The 26482-nt window shown below is 38.4% G+C and overlaps 1 protein-coding gene across 7 annotated transcripts in view; it reads right to left on the reverse strand.

Moving 5' to 3' along the window:
- MAP3K13 (mitogen-activated protein kinase kinase kinase 13) overlaps nucleotides 1-26482 on the reverse strand; it is a 160208-nt gene that overhangs the window by 34729 nt on the left and 98997 nt on the right. For all 7 annotated transcript variants that reach the window (XM_069558519.1, XM_069558510.1, XM_069558527.1 and 4 more), the window contains 2 exons: nucleotides 16265-16824; nucleotides 4165-4348 (listed from right to left, as the gene is read on the reverse strand). In XM_069558519.1, the coding sequence (XP_069414620.1) occupies nucleotides 4165-4348; nucleotides 16265-16739 (659 nt within the window). In that variant the 5' untranslated portion in view covers nucleotides 16740-16824. The remainder of the gene's footprint in view (nucleotides 1-4164; nucleotides 4349-16264; nucleotides 16825-26482) is intronic.

Consider the following 26482-nt stretch of genomic DNA (forward strand, 5'->3'; position numbering starts at 1 on the left):
CATTTCTGTTTAGAATAAAAATAATGTCACACATTCTATTATATACCTATGCAGCCTCTATTTTCATTAATTCCTACATCTTCTATGAAGACTTTCCTGATTATTCCAGTCTAAAAAATCTTTCTTTTCTCTAATTTCCTATGCTACAATTAATTTTTTATATACTATTTTTCTCTCCCTCTACAGATTATCAGCTCCTAGAAGGAAAAAGTCTTCAAGTTCTTTTCTTCCTACCACATGGCTTGGAAGTTCACAGCAAGTTCTTGACAAAAATTTCTTAACTTCACCTGAACATTCTTTGCTGATAAAGCCTTTGCACAAACAGGTGCAGAAGCGAGGGGTAGGAGGCAGCATAACAACACAAAAGAACATCTTCCGTGTGTCAGGCATGCTTACGTGTTAGTTAACTGCCTTATTTAATCTGCCCCAAATCACTGCATGATAGATACTATCTTTTCCATTTCTACAGGCTAAGGCTTAGAGAGGAAAACTGACTAGATCATACAGCTAAACATGACAGAGCTCGGATTTCAATCCAGTCTGTCTAACTTCAAAGGTCATGTGCTTTCCACTCACTACACTACACGGCCTCCTTTCTTAAAGTTCGTAAAAGTCTGTATAGACAAGCATACTGGGGATTCTTATATTAATACTGTTATCTTATAAAAGTGGGAAAATCATATTAACTTTACTTCACAGTTTTGTTCTGAAAATACGATAAAAAAAAATTACCATGAGCAATTCTCTGTGTCTTATCTCTTAATGATATGTATGCCCTCCTCCAAAAGAATATCATTATTCTACCTACCAGACTCCCAGCTAAAGTCCTCAACCAGCTACCAATTCATGTCCTATCTCTTAGGCTGCCATAAGTGGTAAAAGAATTTAGAAGCAGTGGCTTGTGAAAGTCTTAAAACAATGGCAGGTTATGAAGAAGTATAATTAGTTTTCATTTTCCCTGCCTTGATGTGCCTGTCAAATGCCACAAAGCTATTTCTATTACTTTCCTATCATTTTCTAAGCCCCCCAGAATTCTTATCTTGATTAAAAGAATGATCATTTTTGGCTGCACTGGCTCTTCGTTGCTGCATTTGGGCTCTCTCTAGCTGCTGTGAGCGGGGGCGTCCTTGCAGTGTGGCTTCTCTTGTTGCAGAGAGCGCAGGCTCAGAAGTTGCGGTGCACAGGCTTAGCTGCCCCATGACATGTCGGATCTTCCCTGACCAGAGATTGAACCCGTGTTCCCTGCATTAGCAGTCGGATTCTTAACCACTGGCCCACCAAAGAAGATGCTCGTCTTGATTTTTAAAGAAAAAATTTTTTTCAAGTTTCTGTTACTTGACTTTCAGGAAACCTCAGTGGAGCACAAGTATACGGCAACTACAAATAGACAATTGAGTTTTTACTACAGAGAAATGATGAGTAAGGGCAGACATAATGTAATGCGCTTAAGAACAACAAAGCAAATATTTGTTTGAAACTACTCAGCATCCTATTCAATTATGTTTAGCTTGTCAGACAAACATCGTCAAACAGTGATATTCTATATACTTTTCATCTTTCTTGACTGACAAATGGGAAGCAATCATTCCATCAGCCCTGTACTATGACAAGGCTTCTTAGTAGCTATAAATAACAGCTTTATAATCACTTCTAATTGCCACCTTTTCTTCCCTTTGGCACCCAATTCCATTAGAAACAGGCAGGTTGGCTTTTCTTAAAAGATTGCTTAAAAAATTAGAAGAAAAAGAGAATATCACATTATTTACTTGCACTTCCCTTCTGTGCATGGTTTCTGCTAACTTCAAAAGAAGCTGAAAGTACAGAAATCAGTATCCAGAGAGACGTACTAACATCTAATCACGCTTCGATATCTTCCAGACACTCCTGAGTGATTCACTGGCCAGGCAACACAATGGCACAGACGGCTGCAAACACAACACTGAACAATGCCTCAAGAGCTTGGTGTAATGGGCCAGGGACACAGTCTCACTATTGTTTCCCATGTAGAGGTAAAGACCTTCAAGCATCTTCAGCCTAAAGAGTTGGACACCAATAAAGCAGTCCTTATCCACAATGCTGAAAACTGTACATGCCGGTGGGAGGGTCAGAGGGTAAGGTGGGGAAAAGACCCTGAGTAAAAAGGAAGAAACAAAAGAAAAGAGGAAAAAATCCACCTTCTCACACTTGCCTTCTGAGGACTCATTTCTACTTTCAGTTATCCACGACATCCTGCTAGAAAGCCCTCAGTCCTGAGACTCACAGCCTAGTTCACTTCAGGAGGCCAAAAAGCCATGCTCATCCATAGAATATTCTATGTCTCAAACCCTGTGATTTAAGCTTAAAATTTAGTTAAGTAAAAGGCTCTTCCTTCCACTTATGAGAGTATACCATGCTATAATGATGATCCTCTCAGTGAAGTAAAATAAAGGAAAGAAGGGAGTTTCTCCACCCATTGTCTTGTGAAACTTATCATCTTGGGAAGGATTATGATTGGTCTCCATAGTACTTTGTTTTACTCTCACATCCTCCTGGCCCTCCTAGGGCAACCAATAATAGAATCACTATAGCAACTGAAGTTCTCTCCATGTCCTCTGCAGGGATGTTTCTTCTACAAGGAAATGAATCCAAAGACTCCATTTAGTATCCCAGTTGACACAGCTTCTTTTCTTTTCACACTTCTTTCCCTTTCCATAAGGGGTGTTGTTTGGGAATCAAAATTCAACCTTAACACACATCTAAATCCATTTTACAAAACCTGTACCCAAGATTTTTATTCCTTGCTTTGGGGATATGATTCCAATTAGAAATTGTTGAATGACACGTTTAACTTTACAAGGAGAGTTTTCTTAAGGAAAGGATTCCTCTTGAGGGGCTGGAAGAAGTCCCTCCCAGGTTAGGGAAGGGGAATTTTAAGTTAGTCCACTTTTTAGCTATAGCCTCATTGGTCATATTATTTGCCTATATATAAACTCAATATATATTATATAAAAATATACCAAGAGGCTCCAATTTCTAATCTTTCATCCTTCCTAAAGGTTTTCTTTCCCATTCTTCACCTTTCTTCCTCTTAAGCCACACATCATTCATTTGTTCAAGCCTAGGAATTTTCAACGCTGGTAAGAGAAGGAGCTCAAGGGAAAGGTACAGGCAGAAGAGCGTACACATGTCCTCTTGAAAGGGAACTGAAGTGAAGTGAAAGTTGCTCAGGCGTGTCCAACTCTTTGCGACCCCATGGGCTATACAGTCCATGGGATTCTTCAGGCCAGAATATGGAGTGGGTAGCCTTTCCCTTCTCCGGGGGATCCTCCCAACCCAGGGATCGAACCCAGGTCTCCTGCATTGCAGGCGAATTCTTTACCAGCTGAGCCACAGGGGAAGTCCATAAAGCACATATTCTCTTGGCACGACCAAATCTGGTACCTTCCACAAATTTGCCTCTGAGGATCCCAGCCAACACTAGGAAAATGAGGGTCTAAACTAGAAAGGTATGTTCACACTCTCTTTGAAAACAACCACTTTGTGAAATAAATGTATCATTTGACTTACTATAATCACGAATTCTATTATTAGATTTAGAAAGCCAGTTTTGGCATTCCTTGAAAAGGAACCTGGCAAAAGCTGAGGCAGGGAGAAATATTCTTTTTTTTTTTTTTAATTTTATTTTTTTTTAGGGAGAAATATTCTGAAGGTGCCTGTTACTACAAATTAATATTTTAGAGGAGACACTAATGGAAACTAATAAGAAAATACACCTCTATTTACAAGGAACTAATTATCCGCTGATCACTTCAGATGCTAGCTTTGTTTTCTTAATTGAACTTGAAGGTGTTCAGGTTATCTTGAAGAGGCCTCTGTTATGCTATGGATAAATTACATTGATTCAGCAGATCTGACTGCATGGCAGGAGTTCACCTTCTCCCTCTCTGTCCCATGTATCTCCCTCCCTTCCAAGCACTGTGTGCTCTGGCAAAAAGAGCTATTAGACTATCAAATTCTCAAAAACATGATTCTAATATAATAGTTCCTTGGTATCCTCCCAAAGCACCTAGCACATTGCTAAGTCTGTAGAGTATTCTTAACATGTCTTTTAAGTCAGGAACTTACATGTATGTACTGAGGGAAAGAAAATCTATTACTTAAAAAAAAAAAAAAGCCTTGACCTACTTGAAAGCGATGATGTTAGGGTGCTTCAACTTCCTCAAATGCTTGATATCCGTCTCATTCTGTTCTCTCACTTTCTTGATGGCCACCTCCTCCGCTCGGAACTTGCCCAAGAAGACAGCTCCCTGGGCTCCACTACCCAGCCACTGTAGCTCTGAGATCTCCTCAAATGGCACTTCCCAAGTATCTAGGCACACAAGTGAGAAACAAGCATAAGGAGATCCTGGAATCTGCTCAGGGGCCATCCTACAAGGCCACTCTGCAGGGACCAATTTCACCATCACCCAGAATGACCTCAACTTTTGTCTCTCACCTGGTAACTTGCTAAAAGATGGAACTTTTCTATGGGTCTTGATATCATAGAGATATTCATATGTATTAGTTTGTATAGATTTTAACCAGTGAAATCCTGCAGATGGGAAATCTCCAATATAACTGCCTCCGGACAAAACATATCCTGCCACTCCCGCAGCCCCACCTCCTCCCTTGAAGCTTGCTTGTTCAGTCAGTTCACCCTTCTGTCTCTACGTCATTATCCCTACCTTATTACCCATTACAAATGTGGCTTTAGTCCTCTCTGAATTCTAGCGCAGGTGCCCAATTAATCCTTGTTGAATGCATTTTCAGTGATACTCTCCTGAGGACCTAACGATGTATAACAAGTAAATTAGTATTTACCTTTTATTTAGTACTTACTATATGCCAGACACTAGCAGAGTGTTTTAGGTCTGTCATATGTTTAATTCTTACAACAATCCTACAAGTCTGGCCATATTATGGTTACTTAAATATGAGAAAACTAAGGCAAAGGGTAACCAGGCCTTAAACAACTGAAAGTCAAAATTGGTAAGTGGCAAAACAGGGCCAAGGACCTTGGAACTGGCTTGAGTCCAGGGACAGTGTTTTTTCTGCTATACCACCTTCCCTCCCATGAAGTAATTGAAAGAGAGGGTCATTTATTAGTTTTGATAAACTTATACATATAGATGCAGTATTTGCCAGTTTCTCTTAAAGTTTAATTTCTGTTTGCACCAAAAATGTAACAGGGGTCATTTCTAAGTGGTGGCATTATTGATGATTCATGTTATATCATTTATCCTTTTCTGTATTAAAAAATGTAAACTATAAGCCTATATTACTTTTATTTTATTGAAGTATAGTTGATTTACAATACTGTAACTTTCAGCATATATTACTTTTATAGTGAATAAAATACTATTTAAAATAGATCAAAAATTCAATCAATATGTGTTTTAATTTCATGAAACTTGAAAAGAAGACTATAATCCACTGATTATCCTTTCTGCCAGTGCATTATCGCTACACTGGACAGAAATGAACATCAAAGAGCTAGGAGCCCTGTGAAGTGAGGAGAAGATGATGACAATGTTAAAGGTTATGAGAGATTCTTGCCAGATCACCAGTCACTTAAAGGCTACAGTTTGTAGAACACTGAACCAAGTAGTGTTGAATCAACTTTGAAGATATTCTGGTCTTGAAAGCAAATCAACTCACTACTATGTTGATGAAGCAAAAGCAGAGAGTGGAAGGGAACTACATTTCTCTCTTTTCTAGTTTTCTCTATTTCGAGAGAAAAGAAATTCCATAGATTCTTAATAAGATGTGTTTTCTTGTTACAATGGTTAAAACATGACCTTCCAAATAAAATACTACATAGTGCAGAAAAAATTACAGTGAGGGAGATTAATAGCATGGGCATTTGGCCCATGCTTCTGGTATGACCAGCATTAAAGGTTTCTGCTCTACTGAAACTGAATAGATGCTCTGCAAAAACAAACCTCTCTAAAACACGAATAGCTCACAAATATGAAATCACCAAAGGAACAAACAATACCAAGTAAAATTTGGGTGGAAACAGTAAGTTACAGTCTTGACTGCTTTAAGTTATCTTTATGGCATCTAAGAGTTTTCATCCTCACAGGCTTATTCGTGTGGTACACATGGGACCCATGTATACTGAAAGAGTTACTCATTAGTGGTCCAGTAAAGAACTGAACACAGTGTCATTTTGACCATTCTCGGGGCTAAGTACTAGCACTGGATTTTGAGCAAGAGCATAACTGGGCAATATTTTTCCAAATAACTCTACAAAAATTCAGGTTACTCTAATTTTTAATACATAATTACTAAAATTAGACAATCTTTAGCTGTTTTTCTCTACTTACTCAATCTTTATTTACTGTTAAGTACTAGAAAACATTAGAAAATTCTAGAAAGAAACAGAAAAGCATATATTTTATCTGAAATCCCAACCCATATTCTGTTCTCATTTTGTCTTTGTTTATATGCATATAGCTATGTAAGAGTGTATGTGATGTACAATTTTTTCATGTATTATGTATTCCCCATACATTTACAGTTTTTATTTATAAGATTAATAGCTGTTTACTGTATCCTCTTACCTTTCACAGTACTTAAGTGTCTCTATTTTTTTGTTTGCTAATTTAAATTTGATACTTCTTTCTCTCTTTATATTATTCCTCAAATTCAGTCCTTAAAGAGTATAACTTCCTGGTTCTTGGTATACATTCCAAATTGCTATCCAAAAGAATTTTGCTAGTTTTTGCTGACATTAGTAAAGCATGAGTCTCTTTTACTACAACTTTGCCAGCAATGACTATTGCCAATTATTTTTTGGTGCTAATTTAATTAGGTATAAAACAGTGTTTTATAAGTGTGTATTATTTCAATTGCAAGTGATGTAGAATGTTTTTTCCACATTTAATACATCTTCTTTGCATGAATTATCAAATTTACCCCTTGTCCATTTATTTACTTGGGTTTGCAGTTCTCATAAACTTGAAGGAGCTTTCTATTTGATACATATGAAGAGACTTCTTACAAAGCATTTTTCTTTTAATTTCATGTTTTAAACAAAATACTTTTATAGTTGCCTGTAATTTGCTTTGTGATTTCTTTCACTGTCTAATCTATCTTCTAAGAGTGATCTATAGTTGATTTTTTAAGCTTAACCTTTGCATCTGAAGCTTAATTTGTTGCAGGATGTAATGCAAACTAATTTTTTCATATTGTTATTTAGTGATTTAAAAAAATTTGTTAAATAATCCTTTCTTTTTACATCATTTTATAATGTTTATATTGTAACTTACTATATATTTTATAAATAATCCTATTATTTGGTATTTTTATAAAATAAAAAAATGAATTATTAAAATACAAATGATAAGAGGGAGGCGCAGGATATGGGTAGGGGATTAAGTGGCACAAACTACTATGTATAAAGCAAATAAGCTACAAGGATATATTGTACAGCACAAGGAATATAGCCAATATTTTATAACAACTTTAAATAAATATATAAAAATACTGAATTACTATGTTGTACACCTGAAACTAATATAATATTGTAAATTAACTATACTTCAATTATAAAATAAAAGAAATATAAATGATAAAAATATTTGGCACTCAAATATCAAAGGTTGAATTTATAACAAATAATAAAAATTTTCTTGACCAACAGTAGCTCATACCTGTGTTAATTCATCTATGCTCAACCAAATCTTAATTATCCATGGAAAAATAAAGGGGACAGTACTGGTAATTCAGGAACACAGAGTGTAAAGTAATACTTCAACCACCTTTCTGTCAATTGTTTCTACTAGAGCTGATTCCCAGAAGGTAAACTGATTCACGGCATTTTGTTCTCTCTGTCCCATTCCAATGTCCTGATCAATACCTAGTAGGGAGCCAAGGAACAGGAAAATGGCAGCAAAAAGAATGTCAGCAACAAGACTGTACAAGCTGGGGGTCTGCATCACTGAGAAGCAAGATAACTAACCTCATTATGCTGGAAACCGGCTGGGCTCCCTCCAGGGCTGGTCCCAGACTCTCCACTGCTTTTATATCTGTCCCAATGGTACTCTTCCCCAGCTTTTATCTTCATTCTGATTCATCACTATGACTACAATCTTAATTCCAATACCCATCATGATCCCTAGGGCTAAGAAAAAGCCACAAGCCCACTCACTTTAACATATAAGTTCTCCTTTGTTTATCTAGACAAGTCTATAACAATACTTGTTCTGAGACTGGGAAAAATTTGGCATTAAAAAACTTCAATTCTACATACTACCTTATTTGCACTTAACCACCAATATACTAAATGGGAGATGAAGATATCATTAAAACTTTTTTAATCGAGTGAAATTTCCTCATAATACCAAATGCAGGGACACATCTGTTATATGTACTACTAGCCTTTGGTTGACTGTAATCCAGGATTAAAGATTAGCTCCCTGATCCTGGAGCTGATACGAAAAAAAATACATTTAGGCTGGTGATCTGTTGTACAACCCACAGCAACACCCGCTCACAGTAGGATATCCTGTCATTTGCTGAAGATCTGGGCAGCTGCTGTAACCTTATAAGTTTAAACTGACCAAGCATGTTTCTTATTTGTTCCTGAAATAAGCCTTTCTGAAGGTCACACAATCAATTAGAAGAAAAATTAAATACAAGGTTATATGCTGCTGCTGCTGCTGCTAAGTTGCTTCAGTCCTGTCCGAGTCTGTGTGACCCCACAGATGGCAGCCGACCAGGCTCTTCCATCCCTGGGATTCTCCAGGCAAGAACACTAGAGTGGGCTGCCATTTCCTTCTCCAATGCATGACATGTCGGACTCTTTGCGACCCCATGGACTGTAGCCTACCCGGCTCCTCCATCTATGGGATTTTCCAGGCAAGGACACTGGAGTGGGTTGCCATTTCCTTCTCCCTACAAGGTTATATAACAATAAAAAAATTTTTAAGGCTCCTTTAACAGACATAGGATGTGTCTGTTAGCCTTCTTTATGAGTCTGAACCTCAATGTTGCATTTGGATCCTGAGATCTTCACATTTCCACCAAAATAATTATTAGACTGGACAAGTTATGACCCTAAAAACCAAATGAGTTTATCATATAAGCAGATATTAGTAGGTTTTGTGTCTAAGCAGAGAAGAAGGAACTTCTGAAAAATAATAAATTAAGGGTGGTTATCTCTGGGCTGTGGGATGACAAGTGACTTTTATTTTCCTCTTTGGGTTTGTCTTTATTCCCAGTTTTGGCAACACACTCCAGTATTCTTGCCTGGATAATTCCATGGATAGAGGAGCCTGGTGGGCTACAGTCCATGGGGTCACACAGAGTCGGATACGACTGAGCAACTAATACTTGTATGTATTTGCATAATTCCCAATTTTTAAAACAATAATACTGTTTTACATAGGAGTCCCCAATCTCCATGTGACAAGGAACAGCTTTTTAATTTCCTTGTAACCTTAAGATCATAGAGGTAACAAGAGGGTAGAATGTGCAAGGCGAGGAGTATGTATGAAAGAGAGAGAAAGACAGACACCATCTACGGACTGAGAAAGAATGCTATGGTTGACAAATCCTGGAATGCATATCAGGAATTGACGGATTTACAGGTAAACCCCGACATACCTATGGAGAAGGGGTACAGATGAAGAGGCTGGTATCAGCTTAAGAGAAAGCATTTCAGAGTCAATTTTTTAAAAATGTAGAGTTGATTTATAATGTTGTGTTAATTCCTGCTGTATAGCAAAATGATTCAGATTTATATGCGTATGTGTGTGTGTATATATATGGGATTTTATATATATATATATATATATATATATATATATATATATATATATATATGGGACCCTAACCCTATACATATATACACAATCTTTTTCATATTCTTTCCCATTATAGTTTATCCCAGGAAATGGAATACAGTTTCCTGCGCTATACAGTAGAACCTTGTTGCTATCCATTCTATTGATATATGTCATAGTTTACATCTACTAACCCCAAATTTCCAGTTCATCCCTCCCTACAGCCCCCTCCTTGGCAACCACTAGTCTGTTTTCTGTGTCTGTGAGTCTGTTTCTGTTTTGTAGATAGGTTCATTTATGCCATATTTTAGATTCCACACAAAGGTGATATCTTACGGTATTTGTCTTTCTCTTTCTAACTTACCTCACTCAGCATGATAATCTCTACTTGCATCCATGCTGCTGCAAATGGCGTTTTGTTCTTTCTTATGATTGAGTAATACTGCATTGGCATTATGTCATTTTTTAAATGAGTGAGTAGTATTCTGCAGTATATATGTGCCACGTCTTTACCCATTATTCTGTTGATGGGCACTTAGGTTGTTTCCATGTCTTGGCTATTGTGAATAGCACTGCTATGAACACAGGGGTGCATGTATGTTTTCCAATTATAGTTTTGCCCAGGAGTAGAATTGCTGGGTTATACCCTTATGGCAGAAAGTGAAGAGGAACTAAAAAGCCTCTTGATGAAAGTGAAAGAGGAGAGTGAAAAAGTTGGCTTAAAGCTCAACATTCAGAAAACGAAGATCATGGCATCCAGTCCCATCATTTCATGGGAAATAGATGGGGAAACAGTGGAAACAGTGTCAGACTTTATTTTTTGGGGATCCAAAATCACTGCAAATGGTGATCGCAGCCATGAAATTAAAAGATGCTTACTTCTTGGAAGAAAAGTTATGACCAACCTAGACAGCATATTCAAAAGCAGAGACATTACTTTGCCGACTAAGGTCCGTCTAGTCAAGGCTATGGTTTTTCCTGTGGTCATGTATGGATGTGAGAGTTGGACTGTGAAGAAGTCTGAGCACCGAAGAATTGATGCTTTTGAATTGTGGTGTTGGAGAAGACTCTTGAGAGTCCCTTGGACTGCAAGGAGATCCAACCAGTCCATTCTGAAGGAGATCAGCCCTGGGTGTTCTTTGGAAGGAATGATGCTAAAGCTGAAACTCCAGTACTTTGGCCACCTCATGCGAAGAGTTGACTCATTGGAAAAGACTCTGATGCTGGGAGGGATTAGGGGCAGGAGGAGAAGGGGACGACCCAGGATGAGATGGCTGGATGGCATCACCGACTCGATGGACATGAGTCTGAGTGAACTCCAGGAGTTGGTGATGGACAGGGAGGCCTGGCATGCTGCGATTCATGGGGTTGCAAAGAGTTGGACATGACTGAGTGACTGAACTGAACTGAACGGTAATTCTATTTTTAGTTTCTTGAGGAATCTCCATACTGTTTTCCACAGTGGCTGTACCAATTTATATTCCCACCAACTGTGTAGGAGAGTTCCCTTTTCTCCACACCCTCTCTAGTGTTTGTTTTGTAGACTTCATTTTTTTTTTCATTTTTAATTGGAGGATAATTGCTTTACAATACTGTGTTGGTTTCTGCCATATATCAGCATGAATCAGCCACAAGTATACATATATCCCCTCCCTCCTGGATCTCCCTCCCATCTCCATTTACGTTGTCACAGAGCACCAGATTTGAACTCCCTGCATCATACAGTAAATTTCAACTGGCTATCTAATTTTACATATGGTAATGTATATGTTTCAATGCTATATTCACTGCAGCGTGGCTTATAACCACTGAAAATAGTAAACAAACTGTCAAATGAGAAGACTGCAGTAGAAGTTACCAATAAATTTGGAAAAGTTTCAGGATACAAAATTAATATACAGAAATATGTTACACTTCTATACACTAACAATCAACAATCAGAAAAGGAAGTAAAGAAAACAATGTGATGCAATTACAATTACATCAAAACAAATAAAATATCAGGAATACATCTGAGGAGGTAAAAGACATGTACTCTGAAAACGATAAGACATTGATGAAAGTAATTGAAGACAACACACATAGATGGAAAGATATATCATGCTCATGAATTGGAAGAATTAATAATGTTAAAATGACCATACTTCCCATGGAAGTCTAGAGATTCAGTGCAATTCGTGTCAAAATATATATGGATTCTTCATAGAACTAGAACAAATAATCTTAAAATTTGTATGGAAACACAAAATATACCCAATATCCAAAACTATCTTGAGAAAGAAGAACAAAGCTGGAGGTACCCTGCTCTCTGATTTCTGACTGTAAGACAAAGCTATAGTAATCAAAGCAGTATAATACTGGCACAGATATCAATGGAACAGCACAGAGAGCCCAGAAATGAAACCATACTTGTATGGGCAATTAGTCTACAAGAAAGGAGACAAGAATATACAATGGGGAGAAGATAGCTTCTTCAATAAATGGTATTTGGAAAATTAGACAGCTACATGGATGAAAGACCTAAATGTAAGATCTATGAAACGATAAAATTTATGGAAGAAAACACTGGTAGTACGTTCTTTCACATCAATCTTAGTAATATTTTTTTGACTACGTCTTCTCAGGCAAGAGCAACAAAAGCAAAAATAAGCAAATGGGACTATATCAGACTAAAAAGCTTTTACACAGTGAAGGGAAACAATAAAATGAAATGGCAGCCTACTGAATGGGAGATCATATTTGTAAACACTATTCTGATAAGGGGTTAATATCCAAAATGTACAAAGAACTCAAAACAACATAAAAAAGAAAACCTGATTAAAAAATAGGCAGAGGATAAATAGATAGCTGAATAGATATTTATCCAAAGAAGACATATAAACGGCCAACAGGCACATGAAAAGATACTCAACATCACTAATCATCAAGGGTTGGCCAGGAGTAGAGAAAAGGGAGCCTTTGTGTACTGTCGATGGGAATGCAAACTGGTGCAGCCATTATGGAAAACAGTATGGAGATACCTCAAAAAACTAAAAATAGAACTATATATAGAATTACCATATGACCCAACAACTCCACTCGTGGATATTTATCTAAAGAAAACAAAAACACTCCTTAGAGACCTAAATGTAAGACCAGAGACTATAAAATTCCTAGAGGAATGCAGTCCCACACAGAACACTCTTTGGCATAAACTGCAGCAATATGTTTTTCTTTGGAGCCTAAAGTAAAGGAAATAAAAGCAAAAATAAATAAGTGGGACCTAATTAAACTTAAAAGCTTTCACAGAGCAAAGCCAAACCATTGACAAAACAAAAAGACAACCTACTGAATGGGAGAAAATATTTGCAAATATTAACATCCATCATATACAAATAGTCCATACAACTTGACATATATATACATACACACACACACACACACATACATATATGACACAGTGGAATACTACTCAGCCATAAAAAGAACAAAATTATGCCATATGCAGCAACATGGATGGACATGGAGGATGTTATGCTAAAGTGAAATATGTCAGATAGGGTAAGACAAATACTATATGGTATCATATATATTTTGGACTTCAAAAAATACAAAAAAACAAATGAATATAACTAAAAAGAAGCAGACTCACAGATATAGTGAACAAACCAGGGGCTACCAGTGGAGAGAGTGGGAGGGGCACTATAGGGATGCAAGAATAGGAGGTACAAACTTCTGGGTATAAGATAGGCTCAAGGACGTAATTTACAATATGGTGAATATGACCAATATTCTGTAATAACTGTAAATGGAAAGCATCCTTTAAAAATTGCATTAAAAATTAAAAAACAAATCCCTCAAATACCCCACTCTTTAGAAAAGATACATGCACCCTTACATTAATTGCAACATTATTTACCATATCCAAGATTTGGAAGCAATCAAAGTGTCATGAGTAGATGAACAGATAAAAAAAGATGTGGTATATATATATATATATATATATATATATATATGTAAACATACACACACACATAACAGAATATTTAGTTCAGTTCAGTCGCTCAGTCGTGTCCAACTCTTTGCGACCCCAAGAATCACAGCATGCCAGGCCTCCCTGTCCATCACCATCTCCCAGAGTTCACTCAGACTCATGTCCATTGAGTCGGTGATGCCATCCAGCCATCTTATCCTCTGTTGTCCCCTTTTCCTCCTGCCCCAATCCCTCCCAGCATCAGTCTTTTCCAATGAGTCAACTCTTCGCATGAGGTGGCCAAAGTACTGGAGTTTCAGCTTTAGCATCAGTCCTTCCAAAGAACACCCAGGACTGACCTCCTTTAGAATGGACTGGTTGGATCTCCTTGCAGTCCAAGGGACTCTCAAGAGTCTTCTCCAACACCACAGTTCAAAAGCATCAATTCTTCGGTGCTCAGCTTTCTTCACAGTCCAACTCTCACATCCATACATGACCACAGGAAAAACCATAGCCTTGACTAGACGGACGTTTGTTGGCAAAGTAATGTCTCTGCTTTTCAATATGCTATCTAGGTTGGTCATAACTCTCCTTCCAAGGAGTAAGCAAGTATTACTCAGCCATAAAGAAGAATGAAATCTTGCCATTTGTGACAACCTGGACAGACCTACGGGGCCCTATGCCAAGTGAGATAAGTCAGATGGAGAAAGACAAATACTATATGATTTCACTTAAATGCGTAATCTAAAAAGCGAAAGAAATGAACAAACACAGCAAAATAGAAACAGAGTCATGGATACAGAGAACAAACAGGTGGTTGTCACAGGGAAGGAAGAAGGGGAGGGGAGCGATAGGTGAGGGAGATTAAGAGGTACAAACTTTTAGGGCAAAATAAATGAGTCACAGGTGTGAAATGTACAGTGTGGGGAACACAGCCAATAACTACACAACATCTCTGTGTGGTGGCCGACAGTAGCCTGACTTGTCATGGTGATCATTCTGAAACACACAGTGCACGTGCGCTCAGTTACGTCTGACTCTTCGAGACCCCATGGACTATAGCTTGCCAGATGCCTCTGTACGTGGAATTTTCCAGGCAAGAATACTGAAGTGGGCTGCCATCTGTCAAATCACCATGACGTGTACCAGGAACTAATACAGTGCTGTAGGTCAGTTATACTTCAAAAAGAAACAAACTCACAGAAAGAGAGATCAGTTTTGTGGTTACCAAAGGTGGAGAGTGGGAGAGGAGGAACTGGATGAAGGCAGTCAAAAGGTTCAAACTTCCAGTTATAAGATCAAGGGTAAATTAAAAAAAAAAAAAAGTTCAAGGGTATGTAATGTTCAACTTGATAAATATAATTAACAATGTTTATGTTATATTTGAATGTTGTTAAAAGAGTTAACCCTGAGTTCTCGTCCAGAGAGGAAAAAACAGAGGATTACTTAATTACAAGTACTAAATTGTACATCTTCACACAATTTAATATTATGCAGCTATTAAAAATGATGCTGAAAAGTATATTTCATGGTATGGGAAGGGTTCACAATATGAAATAGAAAGGAGTTACAGAACAGTATGACTTTTTTAAAGCATACATATGCACAGATATATAGGCTAACATAATATATGTACCAAAACACTAACATTGGTTATTTTCAGATTGGGGAATCATAGATTATTTTTACTTTTTTGGGGGAACTTACTTGCAGGTTCAAAATTTTCTCTATATATCTTACTTTTATTCTCAGGAAAAACTGTTTCAAGAATATAAATAAAGTTATAAAGAACACTAGGGCCATGTGTTCTCTTTACTTCAAAAAGAGTAAGGCTTGAATTGGAATATATGAATATACATGTTATACAACGATGGGAGTTAAAATTTTACTTTTTAAAAAGCTGCAGGATCTAGAAATAATAATGTTTCTCAAGGATGGTTAGATATTTTGTTCTTTTCTCAAAACATAAGTTTTCTGAGCTTGACTATAAAATTTAAAATATTCCTTTTTGCTATTAACTAAGGCAGTCTTGTAATCTTTGGAGGCAGTACCATGCCACTTCTGTCTGGTTTTGAATTAGTCCAGTGACCATCAAACTTTTTGACTGTAAAAAACTGTTAATAAAAAATTTGGAATATGTGCCTACTATGTGATTTATTTACAAATTATGTATCCATACAACTTTATTAAAATACTAAATATACATGTGAAAACATGCATGAGAACAGAAATTTAAAACGCTGAGTTAAAAGGAACAAGAGCTCTAACATTTTCTTCCTCACAATGTCCTGGATTGTCTTCTATACACTCTACTCCGGACATCACTGGATAACCACAAAGGATGGGCTTCAACCAAAAAAGACCAACGCTATGTCACTCTGCTCCATTCAGAAGGTCTATAGGAGACTGACCTAGTGTATTCTTCTGCCTCTAGGTCTTTAGTTTATCAAAGGTTACCCAGTTAATGCTGGTGGTATGTTTACACAGGAAGTATCTTGCTTACCTTGCTGCTGCAATTTGTAATCAGTGGAATATGCCTTCCCAATGATATTCCATACAGGCCTTAAGCATCCAAATAGTCCTTCAAGAAACCCACCACTGCCGCTGCCTGACCTGCTGAACTGAATCTTGATGTCTTCAGTTCCACTTGTGCCCTCTCCACCCACAGTGCTGCTGTTCCCATGAGACATGGCCATCTCCGATTCATCTTGTTCCCTTAGCTGTAGAACGCTGTTCTCAAACTGGTCCCTGGAATCCTCACTTATGCTTGTCAACACTGTTGTGGTGATGGGGCTGTTCGTGCCCTCAGCTAGCTCAGTTTGCACCATGCCCTTTTCCTGCTGGTCCTTAAGAAGCTTGAGGGAAGCGTGGCTCCCCATAGGTGCGAGGTCATCCTGTAGTCCATTGAAGGTTTTGTTTTCACTCAAAGGTAAATGTGGAGAAGAGGAGCAGCTCAGGTGCTCCTGAGGGTTGGCCATCGTGCCATGAGTGTGCCTGAGGTCCTGAGGTGACACTCAGAGGATCGTTACAGAAGAGTTCTGACGTAAGAGGGGGCTTCAGAACCTGGGGAAAACAGGAAGAGGACGTGAGATCACCCTGTCTTTAGTCAGTTACACTACTACACTTCCGATTATAACAATAAAAATGCTGAAGCAATGGGGATGGGTTAAACAGTGGTGTTGATCCACGTAATGGAATACTGTGCAGCAGTTAAAAATCATGTTGTAGAAGAGTACTTACTAACATGAGAAAATGTTCATGACATATTAATACAAAAAATAGGTTAGAACAATATATACAACATAAGCCATTTAAAATTTTTATTATTTAAAAAGATACACAAACACATGTATAAGAAGACTAGAAGGACACATCCAAAGAATTAATAGCTGTTAATTCTAGGTGGTTAGATTTGGGAGGGATTTAAGTTGTGTTTTTCAAGATATTCTAAGCATTCTGTATCAATACACTTCTATAGAGTGAATGTCTGTGTTCCCCTCACTCCACTTACATGGTGAAAATCATTTGTGATGTTACTTGGCAGGGGGGCCTTTGGGAGGTGATTAGGTCTTGACAGTGGAGCCTTCATGAATGGGGTTACTGCCTTATGAAAAAGACCCTAGAGAACTCCTTTGCTTCTGCTGCCACGTGAGAACATAGTGAGAAGACGGCTGTCTGTGAAGCAGGAAGCAGGCCCTCACCAGACTACTGAATGTGCAAGCGCCTCAATCTCGGTTGTCTCAGCCCCCCAAAAACTGTCAGAAGTAAATGTTTGTTGTCTGACCCATCTACTCTCCAGAATAAAAAACCAGTAATCCAGTAAGTAGTATTTGCTAATTTCCCTGGTATAAATACTCCCACCAAGTCAGGTTTAAGGCTCGTAACAATAGCTTAACAACCTGCCTGCAGTTACTAAATGCAACATTATCTTTGTGGTAGTGTCATCTTCATTTTAGAGAAGTAAGGAACTTCTAAGGCTACATACTGAGAAAGTGGTGGAGCAAGAATTACAATCTAACTAAGAATTCAGATTCTCAAATTTCCTTGAATTCTTTATAACAAGGCACCTGTTATAACCCTTCATTCTGTTACTTTACAGGTTAAAAAATGCTATTTCCTGTGACCTTGACCTAAACACTTGATTGCCTGTGTAAGAAAGCCAGAGCACGGAATCGTTATTCCTGTCTTTCCCAGAAGAACACTGAGGCCTAGAGAGAGGTGTATGCTAAAGGTCACAGAGCCAGGACCTAATCCCAAACTCTCTACTGTACCATGTGGGCTCTGTAAGACATAGTTTCTTTCTTTCAAAGCTCATACACTACTTAAGTTCAAAAGTTCAAAGCATTAGTCGCTCAGTCATGTCTGACTCTTCGTGACCTCACGGACAGAAGAGCCTGGCGGGCTACAGAAGAGCCCATGGACTGTAGCCCACCAGGCTCTTCTGTCCATGGAATTCTCTAGGCAAGAATACTGAAGTGGGTTGCCATTCCCTTCCCAACCCAAGGATTGAATCTGGGTCTCCTGCATTGCAGGCAAATATCTGACCATCTGAGCCACTAGGGAAGCCCCAACACAGTTAACTTAAATCCTACTGAGTCATGCATGTGTGCTAAGTTGCTTCAGTCATATCTGACTCTCTGCGACCCCATGGACTGTAGACTCCAAGGCTCCTCTGTCCATGGGAGTCTCCAGGCAAGAACACTGGAGTGGGTTGCCATGCCCTCCTCTAAGGGATCTTCTGACCCAGGGATCAAACCCACATCTCTTAAGCCCCCTGCACTGGCAGGCAGGTTCTTTACCACTAGCACCACTTGGTAAGATGGCTTTCCTGGTGGCTCAGGTGGTAAAGAATCTGCTTGCAATGCAAGACCTGGGTTTGATCCCTGTGTCAGGAAGATCCCCTGGAGAAGGGAATCTTGCCTGGAGAATTCCACGGATAGAGGAGCCTGGTGGGCTGTATACAGCTCATGGAATCACAAAGAGTTGGACACAGCTAAGCGACTAATGCTACTTAAGGAGTTAATAATTACATTGAGGGAATTAACCTCCTGCCTACTCTCACCTCCGTGACATTCATGCCACATTCTGGTCTGCAGGGAATAAGAATGGGGACATGGGAAGGTAAGGAAGATGTGTTTGACACTGACAGGAAAGGAAGTTAAGAAAGAATAAGAGTGTGAGCATGGGCAGAGAAAAAGTGACCAGGGCATGTGTGGGAGATCTGGTCAGCCAGAAATAATGAAAAAGCCAGCTGATGTTGGACAGCGGTGTGAAATAAAAGTAACTCCTTCACATACAGGCTCTGAAAGCTCATGAAACAATACAGATAATTCTTTCCTTTAAAGAAATCAGAGAGAGAACTTTAACAGGACAAAGTTAGGTTGCTGCTGCTACTGCTGCTAAGTCGCTTCAGTCGTGTCCGACCCCATAGATGGCAGCCCACCAGGCTCCCCCGTCCCTGGGATTCTCCAGGCAAGAACACTGGAGTGGGTTGCCATTTCCTTTTCCAATGCATGAAAGTGAAAAGTGAAAGTGAAGTCGCTCAGTCTTGTCCGACTCTGTGCGACCCCATGGACTGCAGCCCACCAGGCTCCTCCATCCATGGGATTTTCCAGGCAAGAGTACCAGAGTGGGGTCCCATTGCCTTGGGTTAAGTGAGACAAATTCCAGGATGTGGAGAAATTTAAGGGCTGGGAAGCTAGCTGGGAATATAAGGTTGGGGAAAAGAAAGAAAGAAAAAGAAAAGCTGGAGCCCTTCATTATAGAAACAGCTGTTTGCTGAGTTGACCCCCAGCCCCATCCTCCCCATTTCCTTCCTTTTGTGTTCATCTCTAGGCTTTGACATTACTGATGCCTTCATTTTGCTTTCTTGCTGATCTTCTGCCATGACCTTCAGCTGTCCTTTGCCTTTGGCCTCTCTGATCTTGCTCTGCTTAATATCTTTCAGGATCTCTGACTTCATGCTATCTGACCTGGCCACTGTCTGAGCAGTTGCTTCCAATCCGTCTTTGCCATTGGGATTCGTGGTTATCCTTTACAGCACAGGGCATACATTATGCTGTTGGCTCACATCAGTTGATAATGCAAATACCCAAATGTATATGTGAATTTCAGCCAAACACCTATTTGTGCAAAGTGTTCTGAATTGAACTCAACTGCAGGATTTTATATTAACTCCTGGTAAATTTCCATTTTGTCCACTTCTATTCTGAGTTTCTTCTCCTTGATGACATCACACTGAAATTAGCTCATATACAAAAAGTTAGAAAGACATGAGTTTGTTTTGAATTGTAACCTCTTCTCATTTCTTCTTCTTCTTCTTCTTTTTTTTTTTTTTTTTTGCCACACCTTGCACCTTGTGGGATCTCAATTCTCTAACCAGGACTGAACCTGGGCCGCAGCACTGGAAGTGTCAAATCCCAACCACTAGACCACCAGAGAACTCCCATCTCTGCTGATTTCTAAGAAGTTAGTAGTGCACGTGAAGTGGACCTGCTCACATAGGCACTAGGAATGAGTCTAAAGAAGAGAATTTTACCATTGATATTTAGGAGATCAAGAATAACATGACCTTCAAGGAATATAGTCCAACCTACCTGTCTCACATACGAAATAAAATCCCAGAGAGACTGCTGACTTGCTCAATACAACTAATTAGTGGCAGAGCTAGAATGAGTCCTCTTTCCTTATCCTCTGGTCTTCCCCTAGTCTGGTAATTTATTCAGACAAATAGAAGCAAGTAGTCATGATAGCATGATCACTGATGACAAAACAGATGATAACGCAATGTTATTCTAGATGCACTAAAGCTTCATCCGAAAAAGCACACACATCCATCTAGAGAGGTGACCCTGCATGTGTCGACACAGCAGTGAAGGGCACCCTTCACAGCTTTTGGTGATCCAGCTGCTCTGGGAGCAGGCAGAGGTGATGGAAACCTCAAGATGTGTATAAAGATGTGCAGTCAGAGAGGCTTTCCTCTGCTCACCAAGAAATCGAGTCCAATCGCAACCAACAAAGGCAGAGAAACAGAGGAGCACAGAACAAAAGGAAAGAAATCATCACCATGACTATATTCAAATGCGATCAGAGCTGACTCTACATGTAAGAGTGTAGGAGGATACACTATCTAAATTTTACCTGTGTTTGTATGCACACCCACACACTGCCACTGCACAGTGAAGGAGCTGGTAAGTGGGACCTAGGGGAGCAGACGCCGCTCCACCATCTCTTCCTCTCTCTTTGTCCTCTCAGTTCCTCTCTCTGTCCAGTCTGGGCTCGCATACTCTCTTGGGAACTGACTGGATCTTTTAGTTCATGAGAAATCGAAGCTAGAATTTATTAGAAGGGGATAGACGCAAAACGAGGCAAGAATTTTAAACACTGAGAGTCAAATGGAAAAAGATAAGGAAGAGCAGAGGTGCAAGAGGGCAAGGTCAGCCTGTGCCCTTATCAGTACAAAGATCTATGGACAAGGCTGTAGGGGGAGGTGGTGCTGCCTCTGCCCTTATACAAGGGCTCCTGAATCTGCAGGAGTACAAGGCAGCGCCTCCCTCTGTACTTCAGGCACACTTCCTTGCCCTGCAGGCTTCTCAGCCTCAAAAGGAGGAAGTGGTTTGTGTAAAAATTAGTAGGCAAGGGTTGGTGAAAGGGGCAGCTGTGCATTTGCCAGGGCACTGCCAGTTTCTGGAAATTACCTTGACTTCATGCCAAGATGAATTTGGCACCAAGAAAAAGAGGAAAGGAAGAGGTTAGGTGGCCAAATGGTCCTTGAGTTCTTGTGTTTTTATTATATGATACAATTGTCTCCATGTTGCTAAAGAGGATAATTTTATAATAGATCCGATTTTGAGCTTTATAGCATAAATATGAGCAAATCAAAGATTTTGGAAAATTTCTCCCACAAATGAATAAAATTCAACTGAATTCAATGAATTGACTAAAATCGAATAAAATTTGAAAGTAGGCATGATTGCTAAGATTTTTTGATTGAGCTCTTCCCAAGCTGTCTTCTCTTCAGTTGGCATTGTTTTACCTTAAAATGAACACAATACTGCTATCCCAACTTTCTGGTTACTTTTCAAAAATTGTTACTTCACATAGCTGTATTTAGAGCATAAGTGAAGTTTATGCTATTAAGGCAATCATTCCCATTTAAAAGATTGGGATTAAGTTACTTGCTCATAGTAATAATTAAAAAAAATCTTTCTGGGACAGATATTTATCATGGAGATCGTGATTTGAACTTAAAAAAAATTAGATTGCTTTTTCTAATGGAACTGCAAAATTTTAAGTATATGATTATCTAAAAATCAGATCAGAAGAGTGACCTACAATTGTGGCTTCACCCCTAACTTACTCTCTTAACTGTGAGCCGTCTACTGAAACCCCTATTTGAAAGGACAATAATAACCTCACATTGACCAAATCCACTGACCTACCTTGTCCCATCTTCTTTATAACATTTTATCCAATAATCATGCATTCAAAAATATTGATTCAGTGTGTATCATATACCTATATTTTTGGTTAAAATCATGAATGTTTAATAATATTAAACAATGCCGGAGCCAGCAAAAAATAAAAATTACAAAAAGGCAACCTCCATGTTGACAGATTACTTAATGAATATGGCCTTCCCTGATAGCTCAGTGGTAAAGAATCTGCCTGCAATGCAGGAGACCTTGGTTCAATTTCTGGGTTGAAAGATCCACTGGAGAAGGGATAGGCTACCCACTCCAGTCTTCTTGGGCTTCCCTTGTGGCTCAGCTGGTAAAGAATCCACCTGCAATGCAGGAGACCTGAGTTCGATTCCCTGGGTTAGGAAGATCCTCTGGAGAAGGGAAAGGCTACCCACTCCAGTATTCTGGCCTGGAGAATTCCAGGGACTGCCTAGTCCATAGGGTCGCAAAGAGTCAGACACAACTGAGCAACTTTCACTTTCACCTTCACCTATAAACACAACCAGGATTCAAGTTAAAATAAGCTTATAATGTAAGTTTTAAAATGAATAAACATGCTTTATTATAGGGCTTCCCTGATGGTTCAGTAATAATCCGCCTGCCAGTGCAGGTGACAGAGGTTCGATCCCTGGTCCAGGAAGATCCCACAGGCCACAGAGCAACTAAGCCCGTGTGCCACAACTCCTGAGCCTGTGCTCTAGAGCCTGGGAGCAACTGCTGAAGCCCTCCAACTCGTGCTCTGCAACAAGAGAAGCTGCCACAGCAAAAAGTCTGCGCGCCACAGCTGGAGAGTAGCCCTGGCTCGTCACAACTAGAGAAGAACCCAAGCAGCAACGAAGACTCAGTACTGGCAAAAATGAATAAATAAATAAATGAATCATAAGTTTTTTAAAAGATGCTTTTTACATAGTTACCAACTATAATCTTAATTTAAAAACCAGCAAATACACCTAAAATACACCTAAAATCAAAGGCTATACAAATTTCTTGACCAAAGGAAAGATTTCTCTACAACCTCCATAAATCTATGATAAATAATATATACTAAGTGTTACTATTCCAGAATAGAATCAACATTTTCTGACTTAAATCTGACTTTCCGTATGAAGAAGAAAATTAATAACAAAATAAATCCACTTATCTTAAAAATAAGATATAGATACATATGCCCTTAAATATTTAATACTAACGAATATAAAAATAATTATATAAGCATTTCAAGAAAGTAGGAAAGCAGGTTTAAAAGATTAACAGTGGTTTTCACTGCTGTTTTTTAAATTTTTTCTGTTTTCCTAAATTTCTAGTCTTAGCAAGAATTAATTGCTTATTCAGAATTTTCAGTCCAAATCTTTGCTTTTTAAAAATGTTTTCTGCTTATTTATTGGCCGAGCCACGCACACAACTTCTGGGTTCCTAGTTCCGTGACGAGGGCTTGAACCCATGCCCTCTGCAATGAAAGCCGCCAGAGAAGTCCCTCCATATTCTACTTGTCCTTGAATATCTTGCTCACAATTTCTAATGATAATTCCTTATGGAAGGTTGTCTTTGTGATCCTAAATGCAAGAGTTTTTTTTTTTTTCTAAAATGCAAGAGTTTTAGTGCATTAGTGTGTAAGCCATCTGACCTTAGAACTTGGAAATCATCAAGATTTAATTAAATATGCCTTTGTCTCTTTATCTGTCTTAAGTTTCAGTTCTCTTACCTAGATTATTCTGCTTTTTCCAGCTTGATATGATTTTTACTAGTAGAAAAGGTAAAAACAAACTAGCAGTCATCAACTTTTGTTTCCTCATTGCATTAATATTCTCATAGTAATATTCTCCCAACCAACCAATTCAGAACTCTTAATGTACTTTATCATATAGAGAACAATACTGTGAAGGGTTAAGAGGGAAAGCACTGGAGGAAGATAGACCTAGAATCAAATATTAATCATTAGCTTGACCTCACTCTCTCTTTAAGCCTCAAATTTCGTTTTAAGTGGTGATAACAACAGAATTCATATCACAGAATGTATTAGATGGCTATATGAGATAATGCATATATAATATATTTATCCAGCACACAGTGAATCCTCAAGACTTCTTAGTGATTCAAACCTGTAACTAGAAAAACTAGAAAGAAAAGATATATGTCAATATGCTCAATACATATGTGAGATCAAGGCATGTGAAAAGAAGGACAACAGGAAGACAAGAAAGCTTTCTTAAGTGAAAAAATGACAAAAGGGGAGATAAGGAAAGGATAGCTCAATTTACATAGAAATTGAGGCACATTCATTTGAAATTATAAATGAAAGCACGAAGAACCCAAAAACAAACGTGGGTTAAAAGGGCAAAAGTAAGCAGGAAAACAGAAGAGGAAAATCCCAAACATATGCATTTTTTTCATATTTAGTTTCCTTTGTCTTTAATTACAGCAGCTATTTTTTACACTCCAGGTTTTAATTAGGTTGAAGGAAAATGAGAAGGTTCTATGTAGCTATAATAATTGGGAGAATATTAATACTATGTAGTTCTAATATTTGGGGAAAAAAGTACACAACTCCCATTATTTTAACATTACTATATTAAATTCAGAGATAGATTCAAGAAAATATCTCTAGAGAAAGGCTGCTTATGTTTTAAACAGAACAGCAATTACAACATAGGAGAATCATGACAGAACTGTGTTCCCAAGGGAGATTATAGAATTTTCTTCCCTAGTGATTGACATGCTTCTATGTCATATTGTGTACATATGAAGACATTCTCTCTCTTAGGGAATGCCTAATTCTACTCTTGTTTCACCCATCTTTCTGGAAATGTACTGTCTTCAGGCAGCTTGCCTTTACTTTCTTCATGAAGGCCCCATTCTTAGGGCAAAATCTAAAAAAGTTTTTTATAGCTCTAGGCCTATAGAACTTTGTACAATAGCAGCTTCCCACAAATGTAGAAAAATCATAAAAAATAATCTTTAAGTGATAATCAATATTATAATAAAAATGTATGCTCTAGATTTAATCTGCCTGGTTTGAATCCTGACTCTGTCCATGGGGAGGTTCCTTACCTTTGTGTGTCTCAGGTTCTACAGTCAAAAACTTGGATAATAAGAGTACCAACCTCACAGGGCAGTAATGAGGGCTAAATGAAATAATACTTGCTTTATGTTAAATTAATAAACATTATTCTAAAATAAGGGAATATATCATTATTAATAATAATATTGTTTTTTCAGTCACTAAGTTGTGTCTGACTCTTTGCAACCCCATGAACCACAGCACACTAGGCTTCCCTGTCCTTCACTATCTCCGGGAGCTTACTCAAACTCATATCCATTGAATCAGTGATGCCATCCAGCCATCTCATCCTCTGTCGTCCTCTTCTCCTTTTGCCTTCAATCTTTCCCAGCGTCAGGGTCTTTTCAAACGAGTCTTTGCATCAGGTGGCCAAAGTACTGGCGCTTCAGCTTTAGCATCAGTCCTTCCAGCAAATATTCAGGGTTGATTTCCTTCAGGATTGACTGATTTGATCTCCTTGCTGTCCAAGGGACTCTCAAGAGTCTTCTCTAGCACCACAGTTTAAAAGCATCAATTCTTTGGCATTCAGCCTTCTTTATGGTCCAACTCTCACATCAGTATATGACTACTGGAAAAACCATAGCTTTGACTATATGGACCACATGGTTAACGATCAAATGAGCACATTATCTTTTACAACAGTTTTGTCCTTGGTCATTCTAGGCATAATCATAGAAAATGAGAATCTTAGTTATCTCAAAGGATGGCTATTTTCTCATGCAAAGAATCATTCATTTCCAAGGATATAAATAGAACAGCTTAGCCCAGAAATAAGCAGTGGCCCAGCCTGTATGATTTGACATCACTATTTATAGACTCCAGGTCTGAAGACCACTTTGACCCACTCTCAAAATTCTCCATGCTTTGTCTAGTTTGCAAAAAGAAAATCTTTTGGATGTAATTTTAATAATTATAGATATTGAAAGATTAATAATCACCTAACTAGGAGAAAGTACAAGTAGCACAAGTTATTAATTTGATGCTGAGAATAAAAACATATTTAATAGAGATTTCTCTGGTGGTTCCTATGCTTATACTACATAACATGAAAATGAAATTATTCATTGCCAGCTTAGTATAACAGAGTTATTAAAGAGCTTCAGTAAGACTTCCAATGATGTATATGGAATTTCCAGTAAGGCTGTAGATCCTACAAATGGTTTCTGGGCAAGTCTTGATTGTAACTGGCAGGCAAGAAGTT

This window comes from Ovis canadensis, chromosome 1 (genome assembly GCF_042477335.2).
Source record: "Ovis canadensis isolate MfBH-ARS-UI-01 breed Bighorn chromosome 1, ARS-UI_OviCan_v2, whole genome shotgun sequence".
Lineage (NCBI taxonomy): Eukaryota > Metazoa > Chordata > Mammalia > Artiodactyla > Bovidae > Ovis > Ovis canadensis.